This window comes from Corvus brachyrhynchos, unplaced genomic scaffold (genome assembly GCF_000691975.1).
Source record: "Corvus brachyrhynchos isolate BGI_N302 unplaced genomic scaffold, ASM69197v1 scaffold70, whole genome shotgun sequence".
In the NCBI taxonomy this organism is placed as follows: domain Eukaryota; kingdom Metazoa; phylum Chordata; class Aves; order Passeriformes; family Corvidae; genus Corvus; species Corvus brachyrhynchos.
The window spans coordinates 2,948,882-2,968,881 of NW_008236217.1; the positions used below are offsets into that span (position 1 = coordinate 2,948,882).

General features: G+C 49.5%; 1 protein-coding gene and 1 long non-coding RNA gene across 2 annotated transcripts in view; one reads left to right on the top strand and one right to left on the bottom strand.

Moving 5' to 3' along the window:
- The window catches only part of CCSAP (centriole, cilia and spindle associated protein), a 15,519-nt gene extending 15,177 nt beyond the window's left edge, over positions 1-342 (bottom strand). Inside the window, exon 1 of the mRNA XM_017745379.1 lies at positions 183-342. Coding sequence (XP_017600868.1) covers positions 183-327 — 145 coding nt within the window. The 5' untranslated portion in view covers positions 328-342. The remainder of the gene's footprint in view (positions 1-182) is intronic.
- A 2,124-nt stretch (positions 343-2,466) lies between these two features.
- LOC108449452 lies at positions 2,467-3,744 on the top strand. The gene is made up of 2 exons (XR_001865610.1): positions 2,467-2,641; positions 3,071-3,744. It is a non-coding gene; the product is annotated as an uncharacterized LOC108449452 (long non-coding RNA).
- The last annotated feature ends 16,256 nt before the right edge of the window (positions 3,745-20,000 follow it).

Here is a 20,000-nt window from a genome sequence, read left to right on the forward strand (position 1 = left end):
GGAGGGAGGTGAACGCCTCTGCAACAACAGGGCAACGCTGCAGCAGCACTCTCCATTTTGCGCTAATCTGCTTTAAAAACTTGTCTCCAGGGAGCGCCAGAACAGATTGGCCTAATCCAGCCCTGAGCTGGGCGGCCGCCGTCGCTTGGGATATGAAATGCTTTAGAGGCAAATGCAGAAACCGGGGCGGCCTCTGCAGCCGCCCTCCGCCCTCTTGCCTGCCCGCACACGGACACGCACCCCCGGCTCTTCGGCGATTTCTGGATGTTTCCTTCTCCCACACACCGTTTCTAGGGCATCGCAGCGAGTCGTGCCCCTGTGGGACATGACTGTCCTTGAAAAGGGTTTGCTGCAGAGCCTTTGCCACAGTGTCGCGCACACTCTGGGAGGGGACAGCGTGATCCCCCGCCCGACGGGCTGCGAGCGCCCCGTTTTGGACCCCTGCAAACCTGACTCCCCTTGCCATGCGCAGGCTCGGCACAGAGGCTCTCCGGCCTCCTCGCCAGGCCCCGCTCCGACACACGGGGGCACTGACGGATTTTCAGAAACAGTTCTAGGAAACTGCTTTTTTTTTTTTTTAACTAATAAGGAAGCAAACAGGTTTTTTTCCTTGCCTTGCCCTGTGCGTCCCCTGACTGAGATAAATGAAAAAACACAAGCTGGCGCGGATTCCCGGGATGGTGAACGCTGGCCCACACTCTTCCAGTGAAACAAAAGTGTTGGTGGCTTTAAGGTGAGGGGGCGGGTGTTACACTCAGCACCTCTGCCTGCGCGGCAGAGTGATGCAATCCTCGATACGGCTAACATAACCAAATTGACTTAGTTTAATCGATGCTCAGATCGAGCAGAATTTAGCCCTGGTTTTGCGTGGACAGGCTGAGGCTTTCCAACCCCGTGGTGCTCAGGCATGAGTGAAAGGGACGGAGATGTTGCCTGACCTTTCCAGAAGTACCTGGATACCTCCCTTCAGCCCTCACAATGCCCCAACCTTTGCAGTTATGTCAACAGCCCGATGACAGCAGGATATTGGACAAATCCCGGCTGTTCTTTGCGATTCAGGAAAATGCAGTCAGGAGAGGCCAGTTGCAGTGACAGCCAGCGCCTGGTGCTTCAGGCAGACACGCTGTACATCTGCATCCATCAACTTGTTAGGTTCCATTTTAAAACCCATCGTAACTCCCCCAGCTCCCTTCAGCTCTGCCTTCTGCGCTCAGGGTGGGTGGTGATAGGGCTGCCAGGGAGCAGAGTCTGGGCAGTGTATTTACTGGGAAGAGAGGCACCGAAATAGCAGGGCACCTACTCCCACTCAACTGCCTCAAAAACGAGACAGGAGCTCCTTCTGAGGGCTCCTTCTCTCCATGCTGTGACACTCACAGCGCCCTGCCCGAGGCAGACGAGCAGGAGCCTTGCTCACATACTGCACCGGAATAAAACCAGGCAGATGCAGCAGTTTTCTCCCCTCACCCAGTGCTATCCTGAGTATTATATTTGGGAGCTGCCTCACTCGTTTATTACTCCCACTGAGGGCTCCAGTTGCATCTGGGTTGTCCCTGATGCCTTCTCCTTTTGCCCTTAGTGGTCCCGCTGGGATCCAGCCACGTCCTCAGCACCACCTGCTCTAAGAGAGGGCATTTCTTGGAAAATAACAGGGAACAATAGATTTTAAAACACCTGTAACTGAAGACAGGACTAGAGAAAGCAGCTGTAGCAGTGCTGTCTAGAGAGGAGAGCAGGTTGCTCCACAATTAACCTGGACTCTGTTTTCTTACTCTGATACTCTGCTCAGTCTATATGAGGAGATGACATAAGTGGATTTCATATAAGCAAGCAAGGTCTGGGGGTTGCAGAATTTCCTTTCCTTTTATAAAATGTTATTTTGTACAAAATGTCATTTTGAATCAACCTGCACAGTTTTAGCTGGTCACTTGTGGTTATGAAAATGCTGCCTCTTTTTCCACGTATTTTATTATATCAATCTTTCCTTTCTCAAAGGACTTCCATTCCCTGTTGTCCTGGTTTCAGCTGAGATAATTTTCTTCTTAGTAACTGGTGCAGTGCTGTGTGTTGGATTAAGTATGAGAATAATGTTGGTAATACACTGATATTTTAGCTGTTGGTCAGTAGTGCTTACTCTAAATCAAGCACTTTTCAGTTTCCCATCCTCTGCCAGCCAGCAGGTGCACCAGAAGCTGGGAGGGAGAACAGCCAGGACAACTGACCCAAACTGGCCAAAGGGATGCTCCACACCATAAAACATCATTCCCAGTATGTAAACTGGGGGGAGTTACCTGGGAGCCACTGATTGCTGCTTGGGGGTGGGCTGAGCATCAGTCAGTGGATGGTGAGCAATTATACTGTGCAGCACTGACTTCTCTTGGGTTTTATCTCTCTCTTCCTCCCAGTTTTATTACTATCATTATATGTTATTATTGTTATTATTATAATTGGAACTATATTTCACTTTATTTCAATTATTGAGCTGTTCTTATCTCAACCCACAAGTTTTACCTGTTCTTTTCTCCTGGTTCTCCTCCCCACCCTACCAAGGAGTGAGGGGAGTGACCAAGTGACTGCACAGTACTGGGTTGCCAGCTGGGGTTGAACCATGACATCAGTTTAAGAAGACACAGCTATATCAGAGGTACATGGATACTCTCTGTTGACTTCCCTATCAGGTAGGGATCCCCTTTTGCAGAACCAAGCTTCTCTTGGGGTGCTCATAAACCTACTGCCCAGTCATTGATCCGTGTCTCAGCCATCACACAGGAAATGCCAGTATGACAAGCTCCAGATCCTGGCACACAGTCTGTGAGTTCCCATTTTCTGCAATTTTTTCCCTAAATTCTGCACTCTTCAGAGGAGGCACCTAATCTTCACAAGAGCCTGCAAGGTGTCAATACTTCATGAATAACACAGTAGTGTTAGTAGCTGCCTCCACCCATCCTCTCTATTGTACTGCACAGGCTTAGTACTCCTGCTGACATGGAAATGAGCACCCAGCTGCCCGTGTGCTACTGTGCTACGAGGTAAGCTGCACCTTCACACTCCTGCTTAAGTTTCTCCTTCGCAGGTCAACCCTCCCATCCAACAGTTTGCGTGTACATCCCACAGTGCCTGGGGAAGGAGCTGCAGCAAGGCTTGGAAAGCAACTGGGGACCACTTGTGTAAGAAGACTTGTGACAGAAGTGTGCAGAGACACCCAGCAGAGCTGATGCTGTAATTCACACATTACCTGAGGCTGAGGCAAGCAAGAGGCTGAATGTGGCTGTCAGCCACATTCCCCATGCCCTGCCACAATCTAATCTTGACACATACAGTGCAGAAACCTCCAGGCCACAGCGCCCAACGTCCCAAACCAGCTCCAGAGACATTCAGCAGCTCTGGGGCAGGATGCTGAGACCGTCCTGGGTGAAGAACAACTCCTCCCTCACCCCTCCAGCTACAGCCAAGCAGCTCTGTATGTGCCAGACAAGAATCATTCCCCGTCCTTGACACAGCAGCTCTGGATATTCTCAGTGTAGCTGTATAAACATTATTATTAATTTAATCCTAATGAGTTTTGGCTTCAATACCTCATGGCAGAGACTTTCATGTACTGAGAATAGCCAGTTATTAAATGATTCCTGGATGAGGAAGTACGACATTTATGAGGCTGATACTAACATTAGAATTTCCTCCCTTGTATACTTTACTGCATTTTTGCCTTCATTAAAAAATGAAATAAAGACACCATTTGAATCATAACACTGAAATTCTAAGCACGCTTTTTCCTTTTAAAGCACTTTTCCCCTGAGGATCTTATTGCTGCCTCCTAATTCTTATTATTTTTCTTCTACACATAGCAAACCAGGTGGAAAGGTAGGTCTAGAGTTTCTGACCAGATCCATGACAGATGACTGATTGATGCCAAACCCCAGTTTCCTCCACTACCCCCATTTCAATGGGAGTACCATTCCCACTAGGGAGGACAGCAGCCTGGTCTGGGAAACAGCCTTATTTTTGTCTGAAACAACCACAGCAAAGTCAAGAGCAGAGACATAGCCTGAGTTTTACACAAAAATTAGCAGGTAAAGAAAAATGAGCATGGATGTTATTTTGCAGAGTACAGTCCAGAAAAACACCGGGTAGTCACATGGGTAGTTTACACATGGTTTTGTCTTGCAGTCTTTTGCTGTTGCACCTCTCTCTAGCTCCAGGAAATAATGGGGAATAGTGGACAGTTTATATGCAGTAGGAGTGGAAAAATTACATGTCAACACATCTTTCATATCCACAGACTGGCTTCCAGCCGAATCAGGAGCTGTCAGAGTCTGAAACTGGGCCGCTGAGTTTGCTTGGGTAAAGTTTGGAGGAGAGAGAAACCAGGGAAAAGAAATAAGCTGCTTCTCAAAGAGGAATGTATTTTTGAAGTATTTAACAGCATAAAATCCAAATCAGCAAGAAAAGTTTCCCAGATAGGGAAAAAAGCACAGTCTTCCTAGACCTGTAAACTCTGCTTTCACCTAGATCAGTGAATCTTTGCCAATACTGGGGGTAGCTGTCCCAGTCACTTCACAAAACAAGCCGTCATGCTGTCAATAGTAGCCTGGTTAATCCTGCAGATGCAGGTTCTTTGGTTTCATGAGTTATTATCCTTTTTAGGTCTACACCAGCTGCCCACAGGGTAACACTGTCTTGGGAGAAGGATCAGAAGAGCTGGTTCAAATGTTCTTAGGGGCAGGTTAGTCAGCAGTAGTGCACTTGGCTGCAGAAGTCTCCCAGAACGGCCTGATCCCAGTATCCAGAGCTCTGCAAACTTGACCACGGCCATTGTGAGTTGCGACCAGTTGGGAAAGCCCTGTACCCCCTCTTCTGGCAGCTCTGATCACAAATCCTGTTATTTGTGAAAATCTGACATTTTTCTTGGAACAGCTTGAAGCTTTTTGCCATTACAGCTGAGTGGCTGTGCCTCCAAGCACCCACAGCAGCAGAGTTCACAGCAACCTTAGCAGCTCCTCTGAGTCTTGTCAAAGGTCCACACTTTCCATTCACCTTTCTAAAAGATGAAAAGAGAGATGTGGCTCCTTGGGTTGTGTGCTAGTAATTTGGCCAGGAGCAGGGAGAGACACTTCCCACTCCTGAGTGTCTTCTCGTTGCTGCAGTTCTGAGTCCTAAACTGGGCACCCAGAGAGGCTGACTGTTGCCCACATGGTGTGAACACAGCTCAGCTCCTAGTTTTAAATTGTTACAGTGGCAAAGAACAAAGTCCATACTGGTATCAGTTCTTTTTTTCCCCTTTTTTTTTGAGTCCTTAAGGTTGCAAGGTTGCACACCACTGCTGACTGGTCAAGTGGGTCCTAGCACGGAACCTGATCTTACAGTCTGCAGTAAGGGGGTGCTTGTCAAGACACTGTCCCCAGCAACACGTTTGCAGGCTGCCTACTCCCTCTGAGAAAAATCAAGTTTACACACCAGGTGAGTAAGAGGCAGGAGAATCGGGAGACGTTTCCCACCTGTCCCTTTTTGTCTCCTGCTTGAGCAGCCCCAGTGACCAGCAGGCTGGCCGGTGACTCTGCTCAGCAGCTGCCTGTCCCATGGCCAAGGCAAGGACCTGGCTCCCAGATGTACTGCTCCATGGGCAGTGCAGGAGATCCCACTCTCAGCTACATGCCAGTTCAAGTTCATATTTCCAAATCTGGTTTTAAAGGACAAACAGGGATTGAGGCAGTTCACCATGTGGTGGGATCTCACTCCCAAAAAGTCATCAAGGCAGACCTGCATCACGCTCCAAGTGGCAGAGTCCAGCACAGCCACTTGCAACGTGCAAGACATTGTTGAGTTCATGGTCTCAGTAACACCTGCAGGATGCCACCTCCACAATTTGAGGCAGGAGGCAGTCCGAGTGCACCCACTCAGGGAGACACAGGTGATGGAGAAGTATCTGAGCCCACACACTTTCCTTCAGCCTTATCTCAAGCTCATATTGTTACACAAAGCTGTTCTCAGCTCATACTCCCTTCCCTCTGGAGCTCTGGGGCAGCAATCCAGCCACTGGTCAGGATTACTTTTGCTGTTGGTTCTGCTCACATTCCTTTTGCAATCCCAGATGCATCTTCCTCTCCTTCTTTTGGCTCTGGACAACACCCAAGAGGCTGGTACAGCATTTGCCACAAGCAAGGGATTCAAAATCTCCAGCATTTAATGGCTACCTCAGAGAGCCCATCTGTCACTGAGAGAACATAAAATTTCTGGGGCGAAACACAAACACCTGTGCTGTAACCTGCTCCCTCCCTCACAGCAGTAAGGGAGTGCTGCTGAAATGATAAACTTTGAAAGGTCAGTCCTTCAGACCATCACTGCTGGGCTAGAGTCAGCCTCTAGGTGATGGGGACAGAAGCTGTTTCTGTGGCTTTGGGATGTTACTTCCAGCATAGGAGCCCACATGCCTCACAGTTCCCCATATGGTGGCCCAGTGCCAGTCCTGTACCTAACAGCAGCCTGCACAGTGATGGATCTCAAGCAGTGAATTGATGGGTAATAACAAATGATCTGTAGAAAATAATTCAATACTTGAAAAAACTTCACAGAATCTGAAATGAGAAGGCTTGGGAACAAGGCCGGCTCAAGTTCTTATTTCCAAATCTGCTTTTAAACACCAGAAATTATTGGCAGCTCAGTGCTGACTCTGGGCTGATTTCACCATCAGTTTGTGAAGTCTCTGTAACCTAATCTCATTGATCCTCCCCCTGCAAACAAGTGGCTCTTCAACAAAAAAACCCTCATCCCAGCATAAACTCCATTTAAGGATCTCAGTGCCATGACCATGTGCTTTGAGACCATTCACTGAAGGTTGCCACAACTATCTCACTTTTTTCTGAAGCACCTCCAGCACCAGTTCAGAAGAAGTAGTGTATTAGAAGTTCTTCCCCAGATCACCTAGAGAAACAGTTCCAAAGGACCCCCCGGCTCCTGATGAGGACACAGGGTGGAGGAGGATGCCACGATGGGGACAGGAGGAAGACTATGCAGGGAGCTCCCGAGAGGGGTTTACCTGCCCTCGGCCGTACCCTGCAGGTGAGCAGGACTCCCAGCCTCTTGGTGGGGGGCTGCAAAGATTTCATCCCAAATAAAGCCAGTCACATCAAGGGTTCAGCTCTGAGCAGGGGTAGGGCTCAGCTGCCAAGCTGAGCTTCTAAACTGCTTCCAAAATTTCACAGGGGCAGCAGAAAAAACTGGGAAATGGTGGTGAGGAAGGCAAAGACAAGCTGGAAAATCACATGCAGGCTGACAGCTCTCCCTTCTCTCCCCGCTGGCACCTTGGCTTGTCCTCACTTATACCCATTTGGGATAAGTGCTGGCTTGGAGGATGAGCAATAGGGCCCCATCGTCCCTGCTTCTCACCCCAAAGATGTTACCTTCACTGACTCTTTAAGACAGTGTAGGGGGAAACCTTGCAGGGAGCCTTCTTGTGGGGAATGTGATGGAAACACATAGTTCAGACTCAGGGAAAGGCATCCCTAATATGGTCTCAGCTACACTGACTGGCTGGGGGCTCCTGGGGGAGGAATGGAACCCCTTATAAAAGTACCCAGGTCCTCCCACAAAGGCAAACTTCCCTGGACTTTAGCAGAGCTACAGTGAAGCTTGCTTGATATGGGAATTTCATCCACCCTTTGGAGATTATCCAAGCTTTCTTGGGTTTCATATGGCATGAAGTGGTGGCCTGGTCTGTGCATGACCTGGCGGTTGCCAGCAGAGAAAGGCCCCTTGCAAGCAGCACACAGCTCCTGCCAGCATCACTCTGGGAAGGAAACCTGTTGGCATCCCCCTGTTGTGGGCTCCTGCCTTGCTCCCTGCTCCCTGCTCTCCTCTCCCTGCCAGCGCAGCAGCAGCACCACATGCTTCAAAGGGTGCAGGGCAGTGCCACCACGCCAGCCCCCCCTCACTGCTCCTCTCCATAGCAGAACCCGCAGCAGCTCCTTTTTGCTTTTGCTTCTTACAAATACGCTCAGGTGCCTGTTTACGTGCTATAACCACGCCATCTGCACCCCAAGCAGCCTCCTCGGCGCCAGGAGCCATGGGTGGGAAATTCCCTGACCTGCAGTGCTGACCAGGGCCGGGCCCTATCTGACACACGTTAGACCCCTGCCCACCGGCGGTAGGGAGGTGGCAGCGCTGCGGGGGCCGACCCCTGCAGCTCCAAAGGGGCCGGGCCAGGGCTGGGTCCCACACGAGCTGCGGTGGCTGGGGCACAGACGTCCAGCCCCAGATGTTTCCTCGAGCGCACGTGGAAGACGCTTGGAGGAACACATGTGCCAGACGGCACGCTGCTGGGATGTTCACCCCAAAAAGTAGCGCAGCCACCCCACACGGCCAGCACGAAAAAGTCGCAGAAAGGATGCCGCTTTTCTAACAGGTATTCTCCGGCTTATTGGAAAAAAAAAAAAAAAAGAATGTTTTACTCATTTAGAGAACAGCTCCCTGCCTTGCTCAGAAATATAAACTCATTATGTGCTGTGTGTCAGCAATCGCACTGCAGTTGCTCGTTCAGAACAGGGCAGCTGGGGGCAAATGCAGCCCCCTGAAATAGCAGCCGGAGTGGAGAGCCAGCCCGGGCAGCCACGGGCTTCGGGAGCAGAAAGAGCCTTGAACAAAACGTCAGCACCATGAAGGCATTTGCTCAGGTCCCACAGAGGACTGTTGGGATGGAAATGCATGGCACACCTTTAAATGGACATAAAATGTGCCATCAGCGGGGTGGGATTTATTTTTAACCCCTCCGAGTCTGCAGATGTGCAAACCCCCTGAGAGCAGCTCTGGGCAGCTAGCGAGAGGCGTGTGATCAGCCTTTTGGCTACCGGGCTGGGAAACGCCTCTGTAGTCAGAGCTCGTTTATCCCCCAGTGAAGAGGGAGATTAAAGTCTTATCGTGCCCCTTCCTTTGCCTCGGTAGCAAACCCGGCCAGCAGCCGGAGCACACACGTACGTGCTAAGCACCACCAACCACTCACCAGCTTTGCAGTTTTCTTTTTGGAAAAGGACTTTCTGGGTCTGGGTTATTAACCTCGGCATCCCCCCGGCTCTACCTGTGGGAGGGAGCTGGAAGATACGCTGCTGCAAGGCAAGGAAAAGCTAGACACCCCGGGGAGGGTGAGGCGCATGCCGCTGACCTGCTGGTGGCTGCCGGGGGCAGGACAGCCCTGCGGCAGGGGCTCAGCCCTTCTGTCAGCACCACTGTGAAGCCATCAGGGCTGGATGTCAGCCTTCCTGGCCTGTGGTCTGCCATTGTCCTGCACCCCCCCGGCCCCTGCTGCGTGGCCAGCAGGCGACACACCCCCGCCAGCCCAAGGCTCCTCCAGCTGTTGTGTTAAACCACCAGCCTACCTTGGCAGGGAGCAGGGTGTGTGTCTGCAGCCCCTCACATCATACAGCATTTTGTAAAATCGACCATCGTGTATTAAGGGTTCCCTCATCACTTCTTGGGAGGAAATCCAGCTGTTCAGCAAAACCAGTACTGATTTAAAATGCAGAAAAGCAAACACTGCAGCCATTTCCCCAAGTCTCTCCAGATTAAAATTTCAATACATTTGTCTCCAGACACCTGTTTGTCCCCTCTAGTTCTCTCCATCCTAACCCACTCCAGCAAAGCAGCCTTGTCACAAGGACAGTCAGCAAAAAGGCCAGCTGCAGTCAAAAAGCAGCTATGGATCTTGCAGCATCCCTACAAGAAGGGTACCTCAGTTCTGCTGTCACATGGCTTGGCATGCAGATTTTGGTTCTCAGAGGATGGGGAGCAAGCAAAACCTGTGCCCAGTGGGAAAACCCCCAGCTTGAAGTACAGCATCCCTCCAAGGCACCAGAAATTATCTTGAGAATGGTTTTGACAAATGGATGCTCTTGAAAAGAACCTGTGCACCACTTGTGAGCTGCTCCCCCAGAGAGTGCTGACGTCTGCATATATTGTTTATAATTAATTATCCACTCAGCACGGGCAACCTGTTGGCCCTGGAGAGCTGTGTTAGGCTGACTTTCATCTCCCCAGCCTGCTGGTGTGAATCCAGCCTGAGCCTCCTGTGAATCGGACTTCTCCCTGCAAAAATCCACCATGGTGCCCTGACCCCCTTGTTCCTGCCACCCCACACAAAGTGAGACATCCATGTCCAGGGACAGCACTGTAAGTGCCAGCCAGGCTGCTTCAGGAGAAATATGTGCTGGTTTTGCCGCTGAGGGGGCCAAGGGTGGTGTAGGGGGCTGTTTCTGGAGCAGAAAAGGAGCTGGTTTTGGAGCTTGCCAGATCCTGCCCCAGCACTGACATTCACCTGCTGCCCCAGCACCTGCCACTTGCCCTGGATCAGAGATGATGGGCACTGTGAGGAAACTTGGGGCATGCAGAGCTAAAAAAGATTCACTGAGCCAAGCTCACAGGAGAAGCTCACTGAGCAGGGCATTTTGCTAGCAGTGGCTGATGAAGTGGATGGCTCTGCTCCTGAGAGAAGAGACTGGGAGTTTGGGACTCTGGCCTGTGCTCCTGGCACTCCCACAGCTGTGTGGGCACCCCTGTCAACCCCACACTCCTGCTCCCCATCCCCTGCAAGACCAGAGAAACATATTCCTCTGGCTATGAAACACTCACTCATTTGTAGTTGTACAGCCCTATGTGACTGCTCCCAAATGCTGTCTGCATGGTGCTCAGACCCACTGTCTGCTCCAAAACCTCTTTGGAGGAAGACACTCAGGAACAGTGAATGAACACTATGGCAGTGCTGTGTTGAACAGGAAAGAAACTGGCTTCCTGTGAATTCCTGCAGAGGCAAACCATGTCCAGCAGAAAGCAGTTAGCTCCTGCACACAGAAAGAGGTGTGCAGGAATAAAACCACTTTCTTCAGTCACTAAAGTCTCAGAAACAGGTGATGCTGTAACCCCACCACTCTGCTTTCCAAGTGTGCTGGTTTCAGCTGGGATAGAGTTAATTTTCTTCATGGTGGCTGGTATGGGGCTGTGTTTTGAATTTGTGCTGAACACAGGGTTGATAATATAGAGATGTTTTTGTTATTGCTGAGCAGGGCTTACACAGAGCCAAGGCTTTTTCTGCTTTTGGTACAGCCACACTAGTGAGGACGTTGGGGGAGAATGGGATTCTGGGAGGAGACGCAGCCAGGACAGGTGACCCAAACTGACCATATGACATCATGTCAGTATATAAAGTGGGAGGAAGAAGGAGGAAGAGGGGGGATGTTTAGAGTGACGGCATTTGTCTCCCGAAGTAACCATTACCTGTGATGGGGCCCTACTTCTGCAAAGGCAGACTCTGGATGAACGTGTTTGTCTCACATTCGGCCCTCATCTCTTGTCTGCCCAGTCCTTTGCAGATGCCCACCATGGAAAAATGACTGACAGGGAAAAAATAAGATCATGCATTCATCCAAACCACCCTTTAAAAACAATTTGCATGTGTTTGTCCCTCCCTTGCCTGTTGTCTGTGAAGAGGAGATGGATAAAACAGGTCAGGACACTTCCTTCTGCCTTTAGTGGCCCCACTGCTGGGCTTCCCAGCACAATTTCTACTGCATTCCTCATGTTCCTTTGCCTCATCTCCCCTGTCCTGCACCTACTTGGTAATCACTATGTTATCAGCATTTGGAAACACACTTTATTGCAGCTCCAGCTGGAGCCCTGGGGAGGAGGATGCCACTCCGGAGATGTGTCCCCTCCTGTCCTGCACATCTAAGCCCTGTCAGCACCGAGGCACCCCACAGCCACAGCCAGCTGGCGGGCAGTGACCCAGAAAGGGCTCCTGTGTGTGGCAGGGGCCAGGGCAGATGCTGGCGGGGACCCCCACCGAGACTCCACTCCACTCCATAGCTGCAGCAGGGAGCAGCTCCAGCAGCTCCACAGCCCTGCTCCAGGCACTGTGCATAGGGAGAAAACCACTAGCTGATGGGTCTGTTGGCATGCTTCCCCGGAGTAACCTCCCCCTGCTCCTCCATGCATCCTGGAACACCTACAGGGGCTCGGCTCAGACAAACCTTCACTCTACTCTTCTTTCTCTACCTTGTGCCCAGCAGACCGAAGCCATATGTCCCTGCCTCCTGGGCATTTTCATGGTGAAGAGGTCAAATAGCACATTTGCTCTGCTCTTCAGAGGACAGTCAGCATGCAGTGGTCTGTCGTGTCCTTTCTAACTTCCCTTCCTCCTCTGAATTATTCCCTGGTTCCCACACTATGCTGCTAGAATCCCCTCCACAATTTGAAAGGCTTATTTAGCGAGTCAGATATAGCAAGGCATGACTTTATAAATAGAGAGGGGCATGGTTGGGGACTGTGCAACATGACTCACAAGTCAAACTGCCAGTGAAGAACTTATCAGACATTTGCTTTAAATATTCATTTAGCAATACCAAACCCTCCTTACAGTTACACCTACTGAATAAAAACACCCTTCCCATATGCAGTCAGTATATTTATATTACTTTCTCCTAAACTACTCTGAAGCCACTTACCATTATGCTGGTAAGAGATAAACCAGTCAGAAAGAAAAATACTTCCTCGGAGCTTGAGCCTGCCCTCACTCCCAGCACTGCAACTCAGCACTCTCTCCCAGCACAAAGTCAATGGTATGATGATTATGTCATAAAACATTATCTCCTTTAATGTTTTTCTTTTTTCCACCCATGTATGTAATTCAAAACTACATCAAAACTACAACTCCTACAGAATGCCTGTGGTCCAGACCTGAGTCTTACTGCTCTTCAGTTTTCTTCTATACCTTCATTGGCTCAACTGATCCTTAATTCACACAGATTCTTTCACAGCAAATGGAGAAAAATAGATGTGAATTATGAAATGAACAAAAAAATCTCTACAGAACAGGCAACTGATTCAATGCATATATCTTACACTTTCCATGGCCTCAAGTCATGCCAGGTTCTGGACCTACAGCAGCAAAATTATTCCTTCTTCCTCCCTTCTGCTTCCTCCCGTGATTGCTTTTACTGCTATAGCTTTGTTTCTTAATCTGGGACCTGATCATCCAAGCACTTAAAAGTTAACCAAATCTGCTGTTTCCCCCCCCAGCTTCAGTGGGGATGAATCAACTCCAGCCTGTCTGCATTGCAGCAGAGGGCATCTGAGACTGGGTACATGGGCTGAAACCTTGCAACAATGCTGAAATAGAGCCAATCTAACATGCACTAAGAGTAGAAATGAGTACTGAGTGTAATGTCACTACAGCACTCCAGGAGCCTTCTCCATTACTTCTGCGCTGCGGAACATCCCAGATGCCTTCTCTTTACGTGGCTATGCCTCCATCCCAGTATTTGTCCTGTCCTTGCCCAAATCCCCCTGCCCAGGCATGAGCCCTCCCCCTGCCATCTGCTGACCTTGCAATATTTTCCATGTTGTTCTTTTCTCTCCCCTTTTTATTTTTAAACGGTGATGTACATTCAGCAGGTGCACTCCCTGCGCTGCCCGCAGTCCTGCTGCAGCCTTTGCCACAGGAAGCTGCAACTGCTGAAGAAACCAAGCACCTCCAGTTTGGGCAGAGCTACACCTGGTTTCTGGATTCTGATCAAGATCAAGACAGAATTTACATCAGCTTTCTGTCAAACAATTGCTTTTCCACCCAGGAACTTGTGCAGCAGGCACTAAAAAAAAATAAAGCAAGATATCAGCAGAGCCTAAGCACCTCAAGGATTACGTTACACCCTTTTTAGGTTGACTTTGGAATTCAGCTCCAAGTTCCACTTTATACCATATTTTGCTGTCTAAGCAGAACCAAGCTTCTTTATTAACCTGTCTGGCATTTAACCCATCAAATGTGAATAGAAGAACGATAACACCTTGACCATGCAGTCTTGGCCACAATGGACTGTCTTCAGTGGACTAACAAAAATTAAGGAAAGAGGGAAGAAATCTCAGAGGAGAAGGTCTCAAATCAATCACTACGTTTCTCCTAAAACGTTTATCCCAAGAAATATTGCTCATATTCTCCCTGACCTGTTTTGAACGCTGTAAATCTCCTAAATTTGCCACTTCTATTAGGTTTGAAGAATAACCTTACCACACAGGGCTCTTGGAGGCCAAATATGGAGCCATCACACCCAAGACAAGGACAGAAACCGCTGGTGGTTTGGATTCCTGGTGGGAACAGCTTGTGAGGAAGTGGGAGGTCTGGGCGCTCAGCAAGGCAAAGGACTTGCAGGAGGCACAGCCAGAGATTCCCAGAACCACCTGTGGCTACTGCAGCCTCCGGCTTGTGGCTGCAATTGGAAAATGTTCAGATTTCAAGACTTTCTCTGGTATTTGTGCCAGAAAACTGGGCTGCATGACTTTCAGAGCTAAATTTAGGATCACAAGTATTTCACATTCCCCAAACACCTTCTATGACAACATCTCAAAACCCTTCATGGGCATTAGCTATTCCTCTTTATCTTCCTTTGAGATGGAAAATAGAAAAGGCACTTTGCTGGCAACAAACAGAGCCCTGAGTGTTGACTTGTTCATGGTCACAGAGGAAAACTGTGATGGAGGCTTGGTATGGGAAAGGAGAAAGAAGAAAGAAAAGCAACTTTCCAATGTAAACTGCTTGGTTCCTGCAGTTGCAGAAACATGGTCTGTCAGTGCTGCTGAGATTAGATAGGAATAACACCATCACTACTTCAAAATGATTGGGATAAGGGATTTCTGGTAGCTCTTAGTTGATTTGGGGTTTTTTTCTGGTGTTGGGGATAAAGGGGTTCCAGGAGAAGAGATCCTTATAGAGAAAATAACCTGCCTTTGTAAAAGTGCCTCAGTCCCCACACACCACTCCGAAAAACTTGTGGCAAGAAAGTGGACAGCTTTAGCACCTGGACCTCTTAATCTTCAGCGTGGAACATAGTGCAGGACGGGCAGAGCTCCCCACTGTGCCCTTTGGTTGAGCTCTGTAGGCAGGTAGCCCAGTGGCAGCATAGTTCAGTGCTAGCAAACGCAAAACCGTTTAGACTCTTATATCTCTGTTATTGTAACTATTTTTTGTAATTATTGTTGCTAAAGGGAATTAAAAATCCTTCCGGAAGCCGATACAGTTGCCCTGGGAAACCTTGTTGGCTTCTTTTGTGTTGATCTGCTTCAGACCTCCTCCTGCTCGCATGGTCCCTCCCTCTGCAAGCAGCCTTCTCCCTGCCGCCACAGGGAGGTTTGTGAAGGGCAGGAGTGTTCTGTTCTGCACGGCTGGCAGTGCTCTGCTTCTTGCTTTGCTCTGGCCTCCAGCCCTTCCTCCGCTCTCTGGCTGTCCCCTTCCCAATACTGACCTACCCAGCGCAACACCAGCAGTTCAGCACTGGCCACCATAAACAGCAATGTAAACTCACTGTATTTTGCACTCAAATAGATTAGATGGTGTCTGTGTCTAGGGGGTTTGAGGAGCCCGTGGTGTGGGATGCAGGGTCACTGTCCAGTAGTCACCGTCAGCCTGCCCATGGGAGCACCCTTGTCCCTGCCTGCATGCACCAGGCACCAGGGCAGCTCTTCCCCTGGGACAAGAGTAGAGCTACATCCATACAGAGGTCTCCTTACACACCTGTACCTGAAGCCTTACAGCACCTCTGCTTTGGAAAGAGGACAGCCCAGCCAGAACTGTGACAAGGCATGACCTCCACTGCAAATACTGCTCAGGTCCTCGTGCCTTTGTGAACCTGGGTCAAGGGCTGATGCCTGCTGATGCTGACTTTGGGCTGCTCGTCTGTGAGCATGTGTGAGAGTCCTCTTACAAGGCAATCTTCCCCCTTTCCCCTCCTTCCTCCAGATTTCTCAGCTTTAAAGCCTTGTTTACCCTGGTAGAGAGAGAAGCTGCTGGAAGCCAAGCAGTGAGGGCACAGGGGAGCAGGGAGTGCTTGTTGGGAGGGAGTTATGGGTGGGAGTGATGTGCCAAGGAAGAAAACTGCTTCCAGGGATCTATATATATACAGCTCCCTGAGGTGGGGTTACACAGAGGTTCATTCCTGGGCTGCCTGTGGCACTCCCTGGACATCAACAGCCAGAACTGCCTCCAAGCTGCAGCTTTATTTTCAGAGCATGGCCTTGAGCAGCCAAGACAAGACAGGGTTTGGCTGCAGTCCCTGCAAGCACAGAGGATGAGCTGCCCAGGGTCACCACAGTGCGAGAGGTCTGCTCAGTGCTGGCCCCAGCTCTGCACAGGGCAGTGTAGTTTCAAGGCTGACAGGGTGCTCTGGAGGGGGGAAGAAGGAGACAAGGGGGGCAATGGAAGATTTCCCTGACATCTGCTCATCGCCATCACCCACAGCACACAGCCCTTGTGACAGCCAGCAATGCTCCAGCTTTTCCTGCTGCATAGCAATCAGAAGCTGCTTTATTTTTGAGATCCTGGACAAATGAAAAACAAAGTCTTTGCCAGCTGCAAATACAACTACTTCCCAAAGCCTGAAGCCAGAACATTTTAGCCCCTTCAAAATATGTTCTGGCCGTGAGGGTTGGAAGAGGATCCCCAAAACTGCCAGCGATTCCCGGGAAAGTGGACAAGGCTGGGGGGTACTCTGAATGGTTCTGTTGGTAAAGTGGCCCACCCTGACTGGCATCTGTCCCACGTGGCAGCCCTGCACACCAGCACTGCCTGCAGTTATCCATTAGCTGATCAATAGGTTACAGTCACCCTTGTGTGCTGCATTTTCCAGCCCCAGGAAATGTGCCATGAGAATCTGTACAATTGAATAGCTCTTTAATTTTTTTTTTAAAGAAAAATGCCTGTTTGGTTCAAAAATAAATAAATAAGCAAATAAACCCTAACAAGACATGTTCCATTAATTTATTTTTCTTGTGGATTAATGAAATAGAAACAGCACAAAATTTTCCTACAAAATAAAATTGTTTGAAGATTTGAAAGTCTTCATTTTAATGCCTCACTTTCAGAAATAAAGGTTGCCACAGAATTTTTTGTTTAGGAGTTTCCTGTGAAAAGTAATGATAGTTTTCAAGTGGCCTATTTTGTCCCTTTAGTAAATCTCATTGAATAAATATTACTGGCCAAATGCCCATGGGAGACACACAGCCAACTGAGGACACAGTGAGGTTGCACTGATCTTAAGTTTGAGGGGGTGTTCAGGTCCTCTCAACAAAGCCAAGCCCAGTAAATACTGTGGGTCACAGTGCTTTTTGTTTCTGCAGCTTTGGAAGCCAAGGGGAGAAGCGTGTTGGGGTGCCAGCTCCCTTTGCACAAAGCCATGACCTATGAGGGGGGGTGGCCCTTCCTGGGTCACATTCTGCTCTCTGTGCAAATGCAGATTTTCACTTTAGCAAAATCTATATCAAAATAAAATTAGGAAGACACTCCAACGTGCTCATCTTCTCCAGGATTTCTTTTGCTCTTTTGTGCAGAGGCTCCCTCAAGACTTTCTCTCAGAGCCTGGGTTTTCCCTTAGCTCCTTGTATAATTTAGGTAATGGCCCAGGTAATCTGCAGATCTGGGGGAAGCTTACATCCAAATCCAGTCATGACTGTGTCTCCCAAGATCATCTAAGCAGCCCCACATAGTTTTTGTCCTTTCAAGGACCTGTCTTCTCTCTAGATTTTCCATCCCTTGGTGATATTTTAACCGAGGGCAGCTTCTTGCATTGCCCACTGCATGCAGCCGTAGACTTAAATTGTGGAGGGTTGTCCTGCACTGGTCCAGCCCTGGATCCAGATGGCTGTGGAGGGAGCAGTGAGCTGCAGCCCCACAGGATGTTTTGGTGCAGGCAAGAGCCATTCCCCTTTGTTACCCTCCCTCCCACAGCATGTGGGTGTCCTGCATCCTTCCTTCTTTCCTCTTTTACTCCCCTGATACCCCATTTATCCCTTTGCTTCTCTCAAAACAGAGGATGCTGGTCCCGGGGATCCTTTCCCTGCTGCCAACAGCACTGTTAGAGGTGCAGGGAGGATAATGAAATTATTGAGAACTGCACAAAAAAGACCAAACCCAGACCGCTGTGCACAAGCAAAATTTTTCAAAACACCTTCCCAACAATGGGGCTTGTGAGCCATGTGAAAATCCAACTCACCCATTTCCAAAAAATCTGTGTCTTCAATTGCTAAAAATATTAAGGAAAATCCCAAGCCCAAATAAAAGGCTGGTTTCAGGATAAAGAGAGTCTTTTAGTTTGAAATGAAAACCTGAACAGGGTGGTTTCATAGACTTAGGGTTCATTGCATCCCTGTTCATTGATTAAGCAACAAAAAACCCAAAGCAGTCATTTTTCTCAGCTGTAAGAATGCTCTTTAGGGCATTTATCTTCACCTGGATGAAATTGGCACCGAGGTGATTGAGAATACCTGCTGCTGTGGGTTAGATTGAGACCAAGTGCTGCTGTTAGAGGCAGCAGACAACGACACACCAGTGGCAGCATCAGTCCCTCTGTGCAAGGCAGTGCCTGTGCAACACCCTCACTGCTGAAGGACTCGCCTCTGCCCGAAGCTGTGCTCATGAGTGGTCCTAAACCCAAGTTTGGCACTGCAAAATATAGGTCTTCATTCAGAAGGTGCAAGCATCTCCTGACCCCTTTGATTTTGATCAGGTTGGAGAGGAGCAGCTGGCTCAGCATCCCTCCCCCTTTCAAAAATCAGCCCCTTCTGTCGTGGGGTTAGGACCATAAATTAATACTATAGGTGAGAATGTGGAGTTTGTGAATGCCATCTAACTCATGAGGATGCTATTCTAAGTTAACTTTTGTCTGTGCTTCTAAAACAGTCTTTTAATCAAATAACAGAAGCAGGTCCTAAAATCCATCTCATAACACCACCTAAGCCACAACTGAACCTGAGATCAGGGGTCAAGTACTGAGGACTTAATGTTAAGCACCTCCCAAAATCCCAACAGGGAGCTGACAGATGGAGTGTGTGCCGCTACACAAACGGCAATAAAAGCTTGTGTTTGCTTTTTGAGAAGAAACTGGTTTTTGAGAAGCAGCTACTTTCCAGTCCATCCCCAGTCACTGAGAGAGCCCTTAGGGCTGCCCAGTGGCCCTCCCTGCCCTCAGATACCAGGGAAGGACCAGGGCAGCTCCTCCCACAGGCTTTTGCTTTAGGATGGGGCTAAAAAAAAACTGTACTCATGTATGAATCTCACTTTAATGCAAGTAAAATGAGCAAAAATGCAAAACAAATGCACCTTTAGCATAGCCATAGAAGAGCAAAAACTTTTCTTGGGCTGGAAGTTTATCTGCAAATCACCTCTTTTTTTTCCTGGTACTGCTCTCTCCCACGGCAAAAGAACACCCCAAAACTCGCACTGCTTTCATGACAGGGTCCTGTGCTCCAGAAGTCCTCCTTCAAAGTCTAATGGCTCCTGCATATGTGCCCTGACCCAGCGACACGTGCCAAGCCTGATGGGGCTTTAGGATAGCTCCCACAAGGAGCTGAGCACCTGGGGTGGGTGTGTGTGTGTGAATGCTGCAAACAAAGAGGGGCCCTGAGCCCCCTCACCCCAGTAAGAGAGAAATGAGATAGGCCAGGACCATCTTTCCCTCCTCCCATTGTGCCCTGCTTCCTCATCGGTAAACAGGGTAGGCAAACACCTGCGTCAAGGGGAAGCCCCTGGGATTTTCCTTCGGGCTCCTAGGGAGTTCCTGAGTACAGGATCTGATCCCGGGAAGGGGTGGTTGGAGGGGGCAGAGGAGGGGGTGGTCCCTTCGCAGGCAGCTCCCTCTTTCGTGACCACTGGCAAGGGCAAGTGTGTCAGGCAGGGTGAGGAAGTGGCCCTGGCTGCCCTCAGCCCTCCAGGGACAACATGATGGCAGGTGGGTTTCCCATAAGTGGAGTGGAAAGCTCTTTATTTAACCTGCACCCGCCACCTGCCCTCAGCCCCAGCCTTGCCTTCCTCGGGAGCATGCCAGGGCTACTTTTTTGGCAGGCTGAGCCAAAAGAATTGTTTTGCAAGCAAAGGCTCCGGGTAACCCTTTCCTGCCTGGGACTGGCACACTGCAGAGTGTGAGGACACCCACCGTGCAGCAGCATGATGCAACACACAGCCACCCCCACGCTGCCCTCAGTGC